This window comes from Myodes glareolus, chromosome 1 (genome assembly GCF_982192425.1).
Source record: "Myodes glareolus chromosome 1, mMyoGla1.1, whole genome shotgun sequence".
NCBI classification, from domain to species: Eukaryota; Metazoa; Chordata; class Mammalia; order Rodentia; family Cricetidae; genus Myodes; species Myodes glareolus.
In genome coordinates, this window is record NC_142026.1 from 114,578,912 (window position 1) to 114,597,696 (window position 18,785).

Consider the following 18,785-nt stretch of genomic DNA (forward strand, 5'->3'; position numbering starts at 1 on the left):
CAATTAAGTAAACCATAAGGAGGCATTTTGCCTTTCTTTAATATATATGGAATCCTAACAAATCTGAGATGTACAATACTGACACACTTACAGAGTATGAACTTTTGTATAACTTTGATTGATAATTTTCCTGACATCTCAAGTTAGTAAAGGTCAGAGCTTACAGGCAAACTCAAATCAAACCTCAGATCTATTCCAAATATGCCATCCTGATTCTTAATGTTAGCCATAAACTATAAATAACAATTATTCAAACTATAAATCATCTTCTAGTGGTTGCCGGAGATTGGTAACTACATAAAATTCATGTTTTTCCTATAGCAAGTATTGTGTAGTAAACATTATAAGCGATGCCCATAAAGATACACTTAAAAGTAAATAAGTTCTTCCTTACTCTCGGAACTTAAGTTTGATGAACGTCTACTGCAGAAGAAACTAAAATGATGAAAGTAACTCTCGAAACATGACGTTTCCTCTGTAGAGCCCCTGTGACATCAGTGTTCATAGGCCAAGACTAGGAACATGTTCTGGTAGGAGAAGACGAGAGGAAAACAGGCCATGTTTCTGAAATAAAAGCAGGAAGGAAAGGGGGAGAGCAAGAGAAACAGCCTTTTCAAATGGCGGCAGCAGCATTCTGCAAACGCATTACTCTATATAGAAAAGCAATCACTTCCCAAAGAGCCTTCTGATGTGATCCGGGGGAAACGTTGGGAGCAGTAAGACATTGTCAGTAAATCAAGCACCAAACTTTTCTTCAGACGACAGCACAGCCGCACGTGGGGTTTGCTGTGGGGCTGCGGGTCTTTAGGGAGACCCCACGAGCTGTTGGGGCTGTCGTCTGGCTCTGTGGGAGGAAAAGCAGAGGCAGGGACAACAGTGGAGAGGCTCTCGGACAGAACAGGCACACACCCTCATTTATATAACACAGCGAAGCTAGCTTTAAATCTACTCACTTTCTAAAAATACCCAAACTAGATGGCTCTTTCTCATTTCAGCCAGCAGCTCCCACCTGCCGAAAGTGCTAATCTGTCAGAACTGGCCTAGAGGACATGAACTTTCTGTAGATCCTTATTAAAGTTCTCACAAAACGCTGAGCCGGGAAACTTACAGTCCATTTCAGCATCCTCCATCCCGAGCCCCCTTCTCGAATGTGCTGCACCATAGCTGCATGTCTCTCTCTTCTTGCTCTGCGTCCCTCAGCCGGGCAGACACCAAATGTTCAGTGAGGGGCTGTGTAATCACACTAAGAGTCTCTTTTACACTCGGGGTATGCTCGGGAGTCAGCCAAGGGGTGATGAGACCTCTAGCCAACCCCGCAGCCCTGTTCTGAAACAGTAGCCCTGCTCGCTGAACCAAGGAAAAGCTGTGTTCAAAAGAGTCACTGAAGCTCACAGGAGCGTGGGCTGCAGGCTGAGAGGCCTCTCCTGGTTTAAAAACTGCCTGGGAAACACCCCAATCTCAGGGATTCATGGTTTGGGGGCAGGCTGTGCATGAAGCAAATAATAATCATAATCATAATAATAATAAATTGTTGATCCAAAGCATCTATCTATGCATCATTTTCTATTTCTCCAGGCTCTTTTGCCTTTTGGTTTGGGATGCTCTAACAATGGCATTTACATCCCTCAGGGTTCCGATTAACTCTGTTTCTGAACCAAGCATCCGATGGCAGTCATTGGGACTCGGTCATGCAGAGAGACCTCTGTTCTTTCTCTCCCTCTGCTGCTGAGGACAGCCACAGAGCCACTGAGCCACTGCAGGGGGTGGGGGGTTAAAGCTTAGCTGCTTTGTTCACTGATTTGCTTTCGGGTTTGAAGACATGATAAAAGTCTTCAAAGAGGAGGGCAAGGACCAAGCGATACAAATGCTGACGCTCTGGAAATTATTTCTGCACTTGTTGCGTGCAGGTCTTGAGAATCTGCCACTTTCAGCCAGTGGGAAGTCACATGGAACTCTGGGGTCAGTGTCTCTGCTGCCATTCTGCTTTAACTTTTAAAGGGGTTCCCCCCTTTTAATTTTTAAAAAAAATTTTTAAGATTGTATTTTAACAGCTTTTCTCCCTTCCTTCCCTTTCCTCCTTCCACACACTTCATGTGCTCCTCCCTGCATCTTTAAATTCATGGCCCCGTTGTTCCCCAGCTGTCACTGCAAACACAGCCCGCCCTGCCCATTTGGTGTCACCAATGTGTATGCCTTCTGGGCTGATCATTTCGCACTAGACAATCAACTGTGTGCTCTTCCCTGGAGAGGGCCACCTCTCCATGCCCAGTTTTACTTCACCGTAAAATGCTTATTTTAAAGAGAGTATTTTTATTTGTATGTCTGTGTGCATGTGTGCATTTCCATGTAGGTATATGCTGCCTGTGTGCAGGTGCCTACAGAGGCCAGGGAGGGGCCTGTCTGTGTGCATGTGGTTATAAGCTGCTAAGTGTGGGTTCTGCAAGAGCAGTAGATACTCTTAACCACCGAACCATGCGTCCAGTCTCGTTTGCTTTTTAAAGACAGTAGCTCCCTACGAAGTCAAGGCAGAAGCAGAGTTTGCTATATAGCCCAGGCTGGCCTTAAGCTCATGAAATTCCTATTCCTGTCAACACAGTGCAGGGTTATAGCTCTGACCACTAAAACTGAGTTTTAAAGGGGCTTTCGTGTGGAGTCACAATAGAAAACTCACACACATGGCATGGAGTCCAGAAAACTTTGATTAAAAGCACTTCACCTACTGAATTTAAATTGGTTATGGGCCCAATTTCAAATAGAAGATACGGGTTTTTTACAAGAAAAGAAAAATTTTAAGTATCTTTGGGTAAGTGACTTGGATGGCCCTGGTGAGAGGTTGGACACCATGGTTTCTGAGATGAAAGACTCAAGCACGCCCTGGACTCGGCAATGAACCCTTTAGAAAGTCCTTGAAAGTAAAGATTACTCACCAGAACTAATGGAGCACTAGCTTCCCCGGTGCACCCCAACACCCAACAGCCTCAGGACCCACCATCACAGCTGCTGTTGCCACCCTCCCCCCACTTTCTTATGCTAGTAAAAAGCACTTGGATAATGTAGACAAGTTCTGTGATATAGGGTTTCACAACCCTGGTGCCATTGATCTTTAGCCTGAAAAATTCCCTGTTATGGATAGCAGTTCAAAGTTAATGATGATCTATTGGGGGTCAAAATGTTATTCTGAGAGCGTCACGCATGTGGGCTGATCTGATATCATCGCGATAACTTGATTATGCCGGTTCTGTAGATGAGGGCCCTGGGCAGCACAGAGATGAACCGCATTGAAGCTAGTCTTAAATCCACAAATTTACTCAGTTTCTGGTCATTCATACCATGGAAAAATTGTACCTTGCTGAACATGACTGCTTGAACAGTACAGTCTAACAGCTACTTACCAGGCATTAGGTACTATAAGAAACATAGGCATGACTTAGAGTACAGGGAAAGATGTGTGGAGTGTACACAAGCAGATGCTGAGGATTTAAGAGTGTGGGAGGGTCCCCTGTAAGTAAGTGTGGGTCTCTCTGTAACTCTCCCACCATGCTCTAGTGCACCACACGCTCTTTAAGGAAGGAGGGGCTGAGCACCCAGGAAGCATTTAGGCCAGGGTGCCCTGCTGATGGGAAATGACCCAGTGCCACAAGGAGAGGAGAAAGGGAGACAGGGGAGGACATTGTGCGGACACAGTGCTCCACTCTTCCCTGAGAACAACAGTGTTTTAGCTAATCGGAGATGCATTCATGCAGCAGAACAATGACAGTCACCAAGAGAAAGGGGGACAAAGGCTTTTCTACAAGACAAGTGGCTCCAGAGGTGCCTGTGCCCAGCACTCAGCTGTGAGTAGCCCTGGGAGTGCTGACTCACGCTTAGCTGCACAGAAGTCGGCTTGGAAGGGGGTTCAGCCCCGGCTCCAGCTATCCTCTCGGTTGCTTTTTCACATCGAAAGGCTCAACTTATCACTCCATTTTTATTTCATTTTCAGTGTACTGCAAAACTATATTAATGAATGATATTGACAGATGAATAAGGGTCAAACTGGTATCTTACTACTTAAAGGAATGAAAATTACTTAAGGAGAGATTAAATGTACAATTGAAATGCCACTACACATTGAAGTTATTTAAAATGACATTATATGGACTGAGGCTGTTATATTTAGGAATATATATGTCTAGACACACACACACATATACGCGTGTGTGTGTGTAACAACAATTAATGAGGAAAAAAAGGCCATGAATTTGAAGCAGAGCAAAGATGGGTATATGGGAGGGTGTGAAGGGAGGAAAGGGAAGGGAAAATGATGTAAATATAATCTCAAAAGTAAAAGAAAACAATGTCAAAAAAGTTGCATACTGGAAGTCAGACATCTTACTAAACAACCAAGCAAAGCCAATTGCCTGGTTAGTTGGGAGGATTTAAGCTGAAACTGCTGGAAGAGTCTACTGCTTCCTCCAGTGGAAAGAATTCCATTTCTCCAGGCACTTCTGATGAATTTTAAGAGGTCGATTAGATCTGAGCTCTCTATTTTGGTGTCACATCACTCAGGTTAATTACAATGTATTTCAGAGGGGATTTTCCTATGTGGAGGATTGGTGGCAGAACCTGACAGCTGGAATCCCATGTTAGCTCAGAAACAGAAACGAGGCCCATGACCTACTTTCAAAGGGGATATTCCTTAATTTCTTCCAATACCAGAATCCCCTTTACACACACAATGGATGCTTCAGCTGCTCCACCTGTGCTTCCTGACGCGCCCTGCTCTTCTTCCCACCTGGACCATTTCTTCAGTCATCTAAGTTAAACCTCTGGGATGCTTCCAGAGCCTAAGCCAATGGCATCTCTGCAGGGAGCCTGCCTTGATCCTCTGGCAGGAAAGGCGTTCTCTCTTTTTACAAATACAGAAACGGACTGATTAATCTTCCCTAAGAGCCACAGGATGGAAAAGCTTTACTCCAAATTGCAAAGGCCAATGGTACTGTCAATTTCCAGTAATATGAAGGTTTACTCTTCAAAAAGTTAACAAATTTAAGTCTGGAAAATAGAAAATATATATGGGCATAATGTTTACAATAAGCTACGGTTTCAGTCTAGATATAAATACAAGCATTTTAGTATATGCTCTTACAGATTTTTTTTTTCAAAGATCTATGTGTGTAATACAAACCCCAGAATCTTCATGTTATACTATCTTAGAATCCATCTGGAAAGCTTCTGTATAACTTCCAAAATACCTCTACTAGTGGCTACACAATACTGAACTGTAGGAGATCACCCTAATTTATATAGGACACAACCTAATTTTAGATTATTTGTAATTTTACAACATACATATCATAGATACCCACTGAACTGTGAAAATTTGAAAGGGGTCTCACTGATCAAATGAGAGAACTTTAGCATAAAAAATATGCTGAAATAAATAAAAAATAATTGGCAAAAGAACTATAGCTAATAGAAGAAAGTAAACATTCATTAGTGTATACTGATAAAAACTAAGAGAAGGGGAGGCAGTTTTTATGGCAGAAGGCCAACTAATAAATGCAGAGAGAATAATGAATTACCAAATCTCTACTTAGCATCTGACAGAGAGGAATTGCTCCAGGAAGAAACCCATGCTGAAACTCATGGGTAAGCTTATGAGCAAGAGGAGCACATTTTCAAAGTATCAGAATATCTTCCCACAACAAAGTCACTACAAAACAAAAGCTAGCTACTTGATAGTGGAGAAAGAGCTAGCAGACACGCCACAACCAGGTGAAAAGGTTACTATCAGCAGGGCCGGGACAAATCCTGCATCCTGATACCATTCTGTGGCATTCCTGCCCAAAGTATGGAACCTAAATTTTATCATCCACTAGCTAAATCCCAAATAGAGATTCTACCCCAGAAAAACCGGTCTAGACTCTTCATGTTTGAGGTGTTAGTAACTACACAGAAAGACCCTGAGGAAACATTAAGATTAGAGACAAGGAAATACAGTGCACAACCCTGAGTTTCCATCCTGGAGACAAGTGGTGTCAGACAACAGTGTTTTACTGGAGTTAGCTTATTGCACCTGAGAAATGCAATATGCCCAGAAGACGCTTTTTTTTTTTTTTTAAAAAGGATAATTAAAAATAAATTTTAAAAAAATCTTCAAAAGTTAAATTCTTGGGGCTGGAGACATGGCTCAGCAGTTAAGAGCAATGACTGCTCTTCCAGAGGACCTGGGTTCAATTACCAGCAACCACATGGTAGCTCACAACTGTCTATAACTCCAGTTCTGAGGGATCTGACGCCCTCAAGCAGACAGAAACGAAAGCAAAACACCACGCTCATTAAAAGGAAAATCATTTAAAGAAAAGTTTAAGTCTGGGTTTAGTTAATTTTGGTGTGCGTGTGTGTTTACTTGAAACTTTTTTTTTTATAACAAGCTAAAAATTAAGTTAACAATGGAGGAAACCTCTGGAAGGGCAGCCAGTGCTCTTAGCTGGTGAGCCACCCATCTCTCCATCTCCAACACTTTAAGAGAGGAAAGTACTCAGGAAATCTTTGTACCGTTCTTGCAGCTCTTCAATTTTTCCTGAGGCCTGAAGTTATATGAAAAAGGCTTAAGTTGAGGCTACTTCTGAAACACTATTTATTCCTGATCTTAAAAAATTGAATGCAACTGTGGGCTCTTTCATATACACAGGAACGTTAATGAAAGTGGAAACAGAATTGAATGCAAAAAACTCTCAAATTCATGTTGTTCTAAAATAGACTAGCACAACTTCTCTAAAGCAAAAGGCAGAAAGGAATGTGAGCTTCGCATGCCCTCCTTTCTCTATCTCAATTATAAGCAACTCGTTCCAACTCCAGAAGAAAGAATCAAATCTATTCTTTCACATGGTATACCATCTGCAGATGCTTTTCCCTTTCCCCTTTACAAAATAAAAAAAATCAATTTGATTTCAGATGGGAAAAGCAGTGATTTCTGATTTCACACTAGCCAAAACTAAGTATGACAAGAAAGCAAAAAAGCAACTGGAGGCGGGACTGACGGGCCTGTGGCAAAGGGAAGTCTGGAACAGAAGACAAGAGCTAGGGTAGTTTCAGAGAGCAATTCCCCCATGGGGTATAGCTGACTTGAGAATCTTACTCCTATCTCAGACTTAACCTTAGAAGATCCATCTCTAGAAAAGTCAGGTCCTCCTAGAACCAGGATGTATCCAATGTTGAACAACTTGAGCCAAATGAAACACTGGCAGTGTTCTAACACAAAAACAAGAAGAAATATATTTTATGCTCCTCCCCCATAAAGTAAGATAAAAGCTAAGTACATGTGCTTATTGAAGACAGCACTGTAATAGTCAGGAATTGTGGAATAAAAGCTACCTTTGTTGAACTGTAACATTACCATGTTATGAACATCAGCATCATCTTTAACAAGCAATCTCACCCCCTCACCCCGTTTTTCTTCTTTCCCCAAACAGCCATTCCAGTAGGATGCGGATGGATGGTGCATTAACTGCATTCTTTTTTTTTAAAAAAAAAAAAGATTTATTTTTAGTTTATGTACATTGGTGTTTGGCCTGCAAGTATGTCTGTGATGGTGTCAGATCCGTGGAACTGGAGTTACAGACAGCTATGAGCTGCTATATGGGTGCTGGCAATTGAACTTGGGTCCTCTGGACGAGCAGTCAGCCCTCTTAACTGCTGGGCCAGGTCCCCAGTCCCCTTAACTACATACTTACTGAGTTATTAAACTCTCAAACAATTGGTGAATTCCTTAGCTTTCCCCACCCCTCGGTATCAGGGAGCCAACCCAGTTCCTTGAACAAGATAGGCGGGTACTCTCCCAAGGAGCTACAGCCTCAGCTCTCTCTCCTTGCCGGTATTTGCACATAAAAAGGACTGATGACATTTGCTATGCGTTAGGATACATTTAATGTACATGTCTCTGTTACAAAATAAACTTACCCAAGTTCAATGATTCCTGACCTGCAAGCACAAGGAAGGCTTAACCAAAGGCTCAGGACCTGTTGAGGGCATGTTCTGCTTCCAAAAGGACAGGCTTCACACATTAAATGCACTTGGGAAGTGGTTTGAATCATGTCTCCTCTTTTAAAAAATGACAAGTAAATAACAATGAAAATTTGTAGAATCCTTAAGGCAAGTAATTTTATGAGGTTCCCGACTTAATTGAGCTCTCGGCTCTTTTTCCTCTCAAAAGGATTTACTATCCCGAGTAGTTATGGGAATTCTTTGCTATTATTGTTATTATTTATTATTATTATTGTTTCAACCAGGCCTTGTGTAGCCCAGCCTGGATGTGACCTCCCTATGCGTTGGAGGATGCCTGGAACTTTTAATTTTCCTCCTACCTTCATTTCCTAAGTGCTGGGTTTACAGCATGGACCACACCCCCTTAAAATATATTTTTAAATTATATTATTTACAAGAGTCTCTTTTAAAACTCCATTTACACTATACAGCTTCACATAATTTCCCCTAAAATCAGCACAGCACAGCAGTAAATTCTCTTTCCTACTCAAGTGCGTCAGCAGAAGCACACAGATAGGAAATTTAGGGGAAATCTAATTTAGAGGGTCACCAGATTGCCTCAGAAGAAGGTAACTAAATTTGATGACTTAATAATCAATTCTTCTTGCTTTTTGGGGTTTTAAATATAAATCTATAATGCATTTTTAAAGATGGCAAAAATAGATATTATAGATATTACCCTCCATTAGTAGGCTCCACAAGTCTGATGTGCATGAACATTTTTTTTTTTCCATCTTCCTAGAACTTCATGCGCTGGCGAGTAGGTCTAATGGACCAATTAGGGTGGTAAACCATCATCGCCCACTCCCCTGTGCCTGAACAAACAGATGCGGGAACATGCACAACCGGCTACAAAAGCAGAGGCTCTCTCAGTCCCTGATGTGGGGGTAGCGCCCGCTATCCGTTCCATTCATTAAGCCCGATGGAAAATCCACCAAGGTCATAAAAATCAAGGAGATGTTTATTTGAATAAAGTGGCATGGAGAGAGGGAAGACGGGGAAAACCACCCAGTGCCTTCATAAAGCACCACACTAAATAGCAGGCGAGGCAGTCAACCGGATAGAGGTGACCCCCGGAGAAGGACAGAGGTTCATAGAAGGGCTGAACCTCCCCGCAGGCAGGGGCTTGCTGCTGTGGCTGCTGTCCTATCCTATCCACTCCCACTCTGCTTCTTCAGACGGAACCTTCAGCACATGTGACGAACACCAACCATATGGGAAGCATCTGTAGGTTTTCTCAATTTTAATTTTCATAGGCAGAAGAAACACTGATAAAAATAGCCCAGAGCCTGGGAGAGTCGCTACAGACTGACCTAGTTAGAACTGGAAGGCTGAGTGCATCTGAGCTGGGTTAATCCTGCCCCGGCTTCCAGGCTTTAGGGTTCGTCAGCTCTTAGGAGTTTACCGTTTATAGGTCAATTGCTGTTCAAAACCAGTTGAGTGACTGATCACTGAGGGCCATACCAAATCAGCTCAAATCGCAACAATTTAAGCAAAACCCTGTAACAGCAATAAATCGCTAATGCTGACACGAGAAAGTTATTTGTTATAGACGTGGACGGAAAAGGGTAAGCGTTCTTTATAAGAATAAGTATTCTTTAGGAGAAACGCATCTCAAAAGGAAATGTCAAAGGGGCTGGGGGTGTAGTTCGGTGGTAGAGTACTTGCTTAGCAAGTGAGGATCAGTGGGCTTAACCCCCAGTGCTGGGGGAAAACAGACAATGCCTGAAGGCATAAACATTTGTGCAAGATGGAAAATGCCAATAAACATATAAAATGCTTATCATTACCATCAGTCAAAAAGATGCAGATTATAACGATAAACCACCAGTTCTTTTTGTAGGAATCTGAAATGAGAGGACACTTGTCAAAACTACTTCAGAACAATGTCTCAAAAATGCGGCTGAAACTAAGTAAAAATGGCTACAACGTTACATATGTATGACACACCAACGTTCTAAACAGATACATGCGTTGTTAGAAGCCAGGATGAAGCACACAAACGCTGACGCGCTACTTCCAAGCGGAGGGATGACTACAGCTAACTTACAGCTTTAATCCTTTTCTGTGTTATTCAAACACCCTGGTGTTTCACTGCCACTTATCATCAGAAAAATGCATTTTCAGTTTTAAATATTTAGGCACAAACAGGTGAGAAATACCTGGAGACTTCTGATCATGATTTCTTTCGTGTGGCTCAGTTATTAGTGAGGACAGGTAAAAATCTTTAAGCTACATGAGAACCCCGTGAAGGCAGTCACTTCATTCGCTAATGAACAGAGGTGAGTCCTCTGTGAAAAGGTGTATTTATTAGGAAAAAGGAAAAAGGCATTCACCAGAAACAAAACTCCCTAAACGTAAGTCTTAAGTTAAATGCACACTTAAATTTCAATTTTCTATTATGTTCACATTCAGCTAATTAAAATAAAATAAAATATCCAGAACATGATAAAGTAAGTTTCTTCTATAGAACAACAGATATATTCATTTATGATATTTGCCACTTTTTGTTTGTTTATTTGGTTTGTTTTTTCCCCCGAGGCAGGGTTTCCCTGTGCAGCCCTAGCTGTACTGAAACTTGTTCTGTAGACCAGGCTGGCCTCGAACTCACTGAGATCCTCTGCCTCCCAAGTGCTGGGATTAAAGGCGTGACCATCACTGCCCAGCGTCCATGTGAGGCTCTTAATGAAGTGTGTATGTGCTACTAGAACTAAGGCATAGCACGTCATAATGATGCAGACAATGCATAGGCAGTCTGTGCACAAAGGTCTACTTCTACCCTACCTAGATCATGTTTCACCACCACTCCCCCCTTTTTTTTTCTTTTACAATTTATGACTTTAACAGGAATAGATTTTAGTAGGTTCCAAGTTAAGGCCTTATCTCTATAGGCAAACTATCATGTTTTATAAGATGAGCTTTCAGAACTGATCCTACTCTCCCTAGAGGAGGGGGAGACAGACAAACAGAGAGACAGAGAATCCACATCTGATGCTCTCCTCAATTACTATCCGTCTTACTTGTTGGAAGAGTCTCTAAGGTTCCTGGAAGCTTACTGACGTAGCTGGACTGTGGCCAGCAAGCCCCAGAGCTTCTCCTGCCTGTGTCCCCAGCGCTGGACTCCCAGGCACTCACTGCTATACGGGGCTTTTGGTTTTAACGTGGGTGCCGTGGATCTGAACCCAGACCCTAATGTTGTACAGCAAGAACTTTACTGAGGGAGCCGTCTCCCTAGTCCTCATGGGAACCTTCCACTACAAGAGGTTTGCTTCTGCAGCCTTTATTAGCAACGTCAACAACTGCTTCCTTTCCTTCTACTCCTGCCTAAGACTTCAACTCAGCCCTTCCTACCACTTATTTACTTTGACACCTGAACACCTGAAGTGTCCTTATGTCACCACTGTGATCTGTAACAACAGGTTTCTCACCACAAGGAGGACTCTGACGGTCCTTCACAAAAGGTTTCCTATCTTCTGCATGGATAGATGCTAGCAGCAAGAAAACACAGGGCAGGTTAGGGAGGCCAGAGTCACGGTGGCTTCACGATCTTAGGAAGACAGCAAGTGAAGGACAGTGGCGGGCATTGGGAAGGAGGGATTTATCTACAGCAATAGAAAAAAAAATTAAACCACATTAATAGAAGATCACAAAGAATAAGACTCTTGAGAGAGCAATGGATGTCAAGATCTGTGATTGGCTGGGCACACATCTTTAATCCCAGCACTCAGGAGACAGAGGTAGGTGGATCTCCGAGTTCGAGGCCAGCCTAGAAGACAAACTGAGTTCCAGGACGGTCAGTGCTACACAAAGAAACCCTGCCTCAGAAAACCAAACCAAACCAAACCAAACCAAAAGATCTGTGATTAGAGAAGTAAGAATATTCAAAACTAGGCATCGCATAACTTTAAGATTAAGATGATTTACAATTAGATAACCACAACTAAAACACTAGATTTTAAACTAAAAGACAAAATGTTGTTCCTTCTGTCAGTTTTCTAATTTGATGAGTTTAATTTTATTTTCCATGTTATAATTGTGAAAAACCTAGCCACAGTTGCCAAGGCAACCATGAAACACTTTAACAGAATTAGAACAGCAAGCTCATGCCATTAAATTTGGGATCGGCATCAATTACACTCAGAGATTCCTAAGACAGCTCTGAGTAGAGAACAGCTGATGATGAAGACATTCAACTCCACTTCCAAATATACATTCCCTCACAAAGAGATAATCCCGAGAGCTTGGGAGACTAAGAATCCTTCCATGTCTTTAAAGACAAGCACAAAGAAACATGTGTAAGCATAGGCCTTCAAGGTCATGCCTCATAATTAGCAATCCTGTATTTATCAAGTTCAGCTTTCAAAATAGAATGGGCCCAAGAAAGCTGAGGAGCCAAGAATACAAAATCATTAGAAGATTATAGAACATTTTACTTGAAAGTCATCATCAGATCACATGGATTCTTACACAGGCTGAGTACCCCTTATCTGAGGTGGTTGGGACCATGACTGCTTGAGGGCGAATTTTCTTTGGATTTTGCAGCACGCATGCACGCACACACACGCACGCACACACACGCACGCACGCACACAATGTGGGAAATGGGAGTCAAGTCTAAACGTGGAATTCATTTACATCTCGTAGGTCCTGACACACCGCCTGAAGGTAATTTATACGGTACTTTCAGTGCTGTGCACCTGTGGTTTGACAGGGAACTATCACATGAAGGACAGATGTGGAATTTTCCACTTGTGGCACCATGCTAGAGTTCAAAATGATTGTGGATCTTTCTGGACTTTGAGCTTTCTGATTAGGAATGCTCGATCTGTATTTTGTTTTAATCTTAACACAGAGTCACAGTGTGACCTTGCTAGTGAAGCTGCACTTCCGCACACTGTACAAGGCACACTCGGCCTGCTCCAGGAGGAAGGGACGCTGCTTCTCCGGCTCTCATGTTATTCTAGGGGTGTTTCTCCTGGTTTTGGACATTTGAATCTCAATAATCCTCCAAACCACCAAATGGTCTATTAGCTGACTCTTTCCTCCTTTAGTTATCAAGCTGATTACAATGTAATATTATCAAGCATTGCATAGATTGTTTCCTTCAGCTATTTACATTTTGCTTATTTAAGATAAAGGGAAAATGAAATCCCTCAAGTTGACTTCAGACATCAGCAAACAGAGTGGTCTTTCCGAGTCTGAGGCTGAAGCCGTCCTTTTGGGATAAGTGGGATGTGGTGTTGAGCTCATTCCATGCCCACTTACCTCCCTGTACTATTTCAAAGGCAGAGTCTGATCCTCACTGCTTCTGTGGGCCTGGATGGTCAGCCTTTCCACCACGGATCTGCCTGGTAGGCCTTGGCCTTGTCTACGCTCCCTTTGCGGTACTAGCCTTATGTGCACCACCTCCCTTCTCCCAACTGCTGTCCCTCTTTCGGATGCTTCTTTCATGCCGCAAAGACTTCTGACATTGTCCCAGTTAGGACTCTGCCATGGTTAGCACATTAATGACATTTCTGAAAGTAAAAGTGGTTAGCTATATAACTTTTCAGATTATTGAGCCTGGTTTCATCAGGTAGCATTTTTTTTAAATTAAATGGATTAATATTATATCATGAGAGTCTAAAATTTAAATGCATTTCCTCAATTGTGCTTTGTAGACTGAACAACATTAAATGTCATGTTGGGTCAAAAATAGTTAAATAGAATAATTTCTTACTATTCAACCTATTACCTGACCCAGTTTATACTAATGCTTTCTGGTGCCAAGATGAGTTACTTGTGCAAAGACAGAGGACAACCAGCAAGCCTCTTGTTCCTAGGACAAAGCTGTTCAGAACTGGCAGCCTAGTTTTGCGACCCTGTGGTGCCTGAACTCAGTCTATCAAGTGGCTTCCCCCAGCTTCTCATGCCAGTAGGCAGCTAATGGTATTGACACAAGCATGCAGACAAGGACAGCGCTGGTGAGGGAACTGGTTAAGGTGTGTGCAAGGTGCACTGTCAGTGACCAAGGAGTGTGCAAGGTGCACATCAGCAACCAAGGTGTGTGCAAGGTGCAGCAACAGTGACCGAGGTGTGTGCAAGGTGCAGCAACAGCGACTAAGGTGTGTACAAGGTGCACCAGCAGCGACCAAGGTGTGTGCAAGGTGCAGCAACAGCGACCAAGGTGTGTGCAAGGTGCAGCAACAGCGACCAAGGTGTGTGCAAGGTGCAGCAACAGCGACCAAGGTGTGTGCAAGGTGCACCAGCAGCGACCAAGGTGTGTGCAAGGTGCACCAGCAGCGACCAAGGTGTGTGCAAGGTGCACCAGCAGCGACCAAGGTGTGTGCAAGGTGCACCGTTAGTGACTAAGGTGTGTGCAAGGTGCAGCAACAGTGACCAAGGTGTGTGCAAGGTGCAGTAACAGCGACCAAGGTGTGTGCAAGGTGCACCGTTAGTGACTAAGGTGTGTGCAAGGTGCACCATCAGTGACCAAGGTGTGTGCAAAGTGCACCGTCAGTGTGTAAGAAAGGGTCAGAGAGAGACAGACAGTGGAAGCACAGCTGGACGACATCTCCCCTTCCCCCTCTGTTTGTCCAAATACTTTTTGTTGCTGTTGTTGGTTTGGTTTGGTTTTCTGAGACAGGGTTTCTCTGTGGAACAGCCCTAGCTGCCCTGGAACTAGCTCCTGTAGACCAGGCTGGCCTCGAACTGAGAGATCCACCTGCCTCTGCCTTCTGAGTGCTAGGATTAAAGGCATGAGCCACCACTGCCCAGCTGTTTTCCCAAATATTTTACTGATTTTTATTTGTTTCTTTTTGAGACAGATATCAAATGTAGCCCACGTTGGCCCCGGGAATCACTACGTAGCCAAGGATGACCTTGAACTCCCCAGTGCTGAGGTAACAGGTATATGTCACCTCCCCTGGCACTCCAAATTCATCTGTAAGACGTGAGTGAAACATTTTATTTAGTGGGCTGTATAAAATAAGGAGACATCCTAGATTTAAGTATAGAATTGAAACCCAAAGCAAAAGCACTAAACGATCCACCTGTGGCCATCTCCACATGACTGGCTGCTCTATTTGCCTTTGGATCTGATCTGAAAGAGGGCACTGTTGGGGAAACAGCGGGATAATTATGCTGCAACAAACACATTTGTTCTGTACAATAAACAGTCATTCAGCACTCCTACAGAACTCATAGCCCTCTTCGTAGTTAACAAAGCTGATCGGGGGTTGAGAGGAGGAACGGAAATCTTCCCTGTCCTCATGTAACCATGGAATCCATATTCCAACAGGAAGCGGTTAGGGCAGGTAAGCAAATAGCTATATGCAGAGATCTGTGCTCTACTATGAAAAGTAAATGACAACCACATGGCCATGGTATCTCCTTGCAAGAACATGTAGTGTAAACACCGAGCGTCTTTACACTCCTTACATTCTTTTGTCATTGGGGACTGAACTCAGGGCCTCATGCATGTGAGTACATTGGATCCTCATACCTCTGTTTTTGTCTCCCTGTAGGTCTAAGATGACATTAGATTGTAAGTGTAGGATATATTCTATAGTGAGGTGGCACAGGCTAAAACACAACTACCACTGAGAAGCTGTTTGCTGAAGCCTTGAACTCTGATCATAGGTCCACAGAATCGGAATGATATATCCCACTGCCTCTCAAAGTTACAAGTGATTAAACTTTTTAGAGTCCTAAATACCATATCTGTTTTCTATTTGTAAGAATAAATTCATCTTATCCTTTTTTATTTGCACTTTCTGGTTTGAGGGGTTGTAGCCCCTGGTATGGAAGGTGACTCGAGCTAGTCTGTCAGGCAGTCGCTGGGCTGAGTTAGTGGAAGTCGACATGCGGAGGGGGGGGGTGGCGGGGGGGATGTGGTTTTCATCTTACTGGGTCTTAGAGGAGAGAATCAAGGGCACCTGCCACCTGGAGGCTGAATTCTAGGGTGTGATGCACTACTTAAAACCTCGAGTATTACTTCATATCCTTGATCTTTTGGAGCACAAGAGTTTTAGGAGACCCCCTCTTAAGATACTTTGTCAGAGAAAAAGGAACCTGTATTTAGATCCTTACTTGAAAGTTAATGCTTTTTAATGGGCACCCAGGGAAGCTCTGCTGTCCGCCATTGCATGTCCACAGATGGGAGGTAGAGCAAAGAAAATAACACCTACATATAAGGGTAGCAGACGCAGGCGGGGACACTGGACTCCGCTGGATATGGAGGCTCTGGGTTAAAGGCTGTCACATGCACCTGTTACTACAAAAGCATGCTTGTCTACAGAGAAGAAACAGAACGAGAATGCTTTAAGATTAGAGGGAGAAGGGAGGTAGTCAGATTCAGCTAAGAGGGATAGATGAGTGGAAGAAAAGATTCAGGGCTGTGTGATCAGAGAGATCACCATCCATTCACCACCAGTCACACTTGACTTGGGGGGCTGTACCCATCTATCGTGTGTGTATAATAAGCAAGATGATTTTACACATATAAAAATGCCTTTTAAAATACAGGGCTATTTATAGACAGCTATGTACACGTGTCCACCGCATCTGAATATATGAATGTGATAGAATTTGATCTCTATTTTGATCAAAGATCCCGATCTATTAACAAAAACACATTCAAATAAAAAAAGCAAGGGGTGTGAAAAATCATCTGGAAAACAAAGGTAATACTTTAATAGTTTAGATAGATTTGTTCTGAGGTTCCTAGCAAATGAAAATGTCAATCATTTCAACAACTTATTTGATCAACTCAGTTGAAGACCCTCAATAAGGCCACTGTAATGGTGGAAGATGGGAGCTCAGAGTGACCTTGTCCTGGAAGCAAAGTGTAAAAGACAAGCTTCTTTTTATTGCATGCTTTGGAATGCCGCATACAAACAAGCACACTCAGGAGTATGTGTGTGTGTGTGTGTGTGTGGTCAAGTCCACTGGCAGCTCTTCCAGAGGATTTGGGTTCATTTCCCAGCACCCACAAGGCAGCCCACGATTGTCTCAAATCCAGTTCCAAGGGATTTGATGCCCTCTCTGTCTTCTGAGGGTACCAGGCATGTACATGGTGGACCACCCAGATGCAAGCAAACACCTGCACACATAAAGTAAAAACAAGCAAATCTCCAATTAAGTACACTCCAATATGTTGAGGAAAATGTATGCTGTGCAGCACACTGGCTCCCAGGTTGGAAATGCATCCCTGTCAGCATCCCCCTCAATCAGTGTGCTGTGCATGGGGTCAGGGAACATTAGCAGCTGTGGGAGAAGGCACCAGTCATGGTCCTTGCTGAGTCACAGTCTTCTTTGAATTTGATTGGCCACCCTTCCACCAGGAAGCAGGGCCTCTCTCACTCCTTTATTTAGGACAGGAGTAGACACACTTGACCCTGCATTGCACATGGCAAAGATAACCACAGGCAACTTCCAAAGCTAGGTCCTCAGGGAACTGGCAGCACCCGCCGGCTGTTTATTCTGCTGGAATATTTTGGTGAGAGGAGCGAGGTCGAAGGCCCTGTGGAGGAGAACAAGGACCAAGGACAGCCCTGTTGACAGTTACCAGGCCCTCACTGAAAGGAGCCTGAGTGAGCATAAGCGAGTAGCTGGTCCAGACCGCAGAACTGTGTGTGACACACCTGGCTGTGGAGTGGCTGGTTGCACACAACAGATAACCGATGCTGTGAATTAGGATTTGAATGCCAGTGTTAGGCAGAGAAGCTGGATCTCCTTTGTCACGCATCCCTCCATTGCTGGTGGGAGTGCAAACTGGTACGGCCCCTTTGGATATCAGTGTGGCAATTTCTCAGAAAATTAGGAAACAAACTTCCTCAAGACGCAGTAATACCACTTTTGGGTATATATCCAAAGGATGCTCAATCGTGCCACAAGGACATGTGTTCAACTATGTTCATAGCAGCTTTGTTTGTCATAGCCAGAACCTGGAAACAACCTAAATGTCCCTCGACCAAGAATGAATAAGAAAAATGTGGTACATTTACACAGTGGAGTACTATACAGCAGAAACAAAACAATGACATCTTGAAATTCGCAGGCAAATGGATGGAGCTAGAAAGCATCATATTGAGTGAGGTAACCCAGACCCCAAAAGACAAATATCATATGTACTCACTCATAACTGGCTTATCGACATAAAGCAAAAAAAAAAAACAACACAAAACTAGCCTACAATTCACAATCCCAGAGAACCTAGACAACAATGAGGACCCTAAGAGAGAGACACATGGATCTAAAACTACATGGGATGTAGAAAAAGACAAGATCTCCTGAGTATATTGGGAGCCTGGGGACCATGGGAGAGGGTAGAAGGGGAGAGGAGGGGGAAGGAAAGGAGGGGAGCAGAGAAAAATATATAGCTCAATAAAAACAATAAAAAAAGAAACGTAATAAGGGCTTATAGTAATATCATGACTCTTTCCCAAAAGCCACTTTACCTTCCTTGCTGAGTAGGTATCTCCCCTTCTTCTGAGATAGGGCCTTACTATGTAGACCAGCTAGGAGCAAACTCATAGTCCTCCCCAGTCGGTGTCCTGAGTAACGGGACTGCAGGTGTCTGTATCCATGACATGTGTTTTGTAGCATTTTCTTCACTCTGGCCTCCTCTTGGGTCAGCTACTCTGAGGCTTGATGGCTCTTTCACTTCCAAGGAAAGGGGTTTCCCTGCATTCTGTCTATGCACATGCCATGAACATAGGCCAATAAATCTCCTTCTCAGTTTGTTTAACCTAACACTGCAGGTTCACATGTGTCCTCTT

General features: G+C 43.3%; 1 protein-coding gene across 6 annotated transcripts in view; it reads right to left on the reverse strand.

Annotated features, from left to right (window-relative positions):
• Window positions 1-18,785, reverse strand: part of Map7 (microtubule associated protein 7) — a 136,154-nt gene that overhangs the window by 79,206 nt on the left and 38,163 nt on the right. Inside the window, exon 1 of one of the 6 annotated variants that reach the window (XM_087911551.1) lies at window positions 1,109-1,255. The exons of the other annotated variants lie outside the window; for them this stretch is intronic. Coding sequence (XP_087767677.1) covers window positions 1,109-1,130 — 22 coding nt within the window. The 5' untranslated portion in view covers window positions 1,131-1,255. Of the gene's footprint in view, window positions 1-1,108; window positions 1,256-18,785 lie in introns of those variants that run through there. 6 annotated transcript variants of the gene reach the window in all.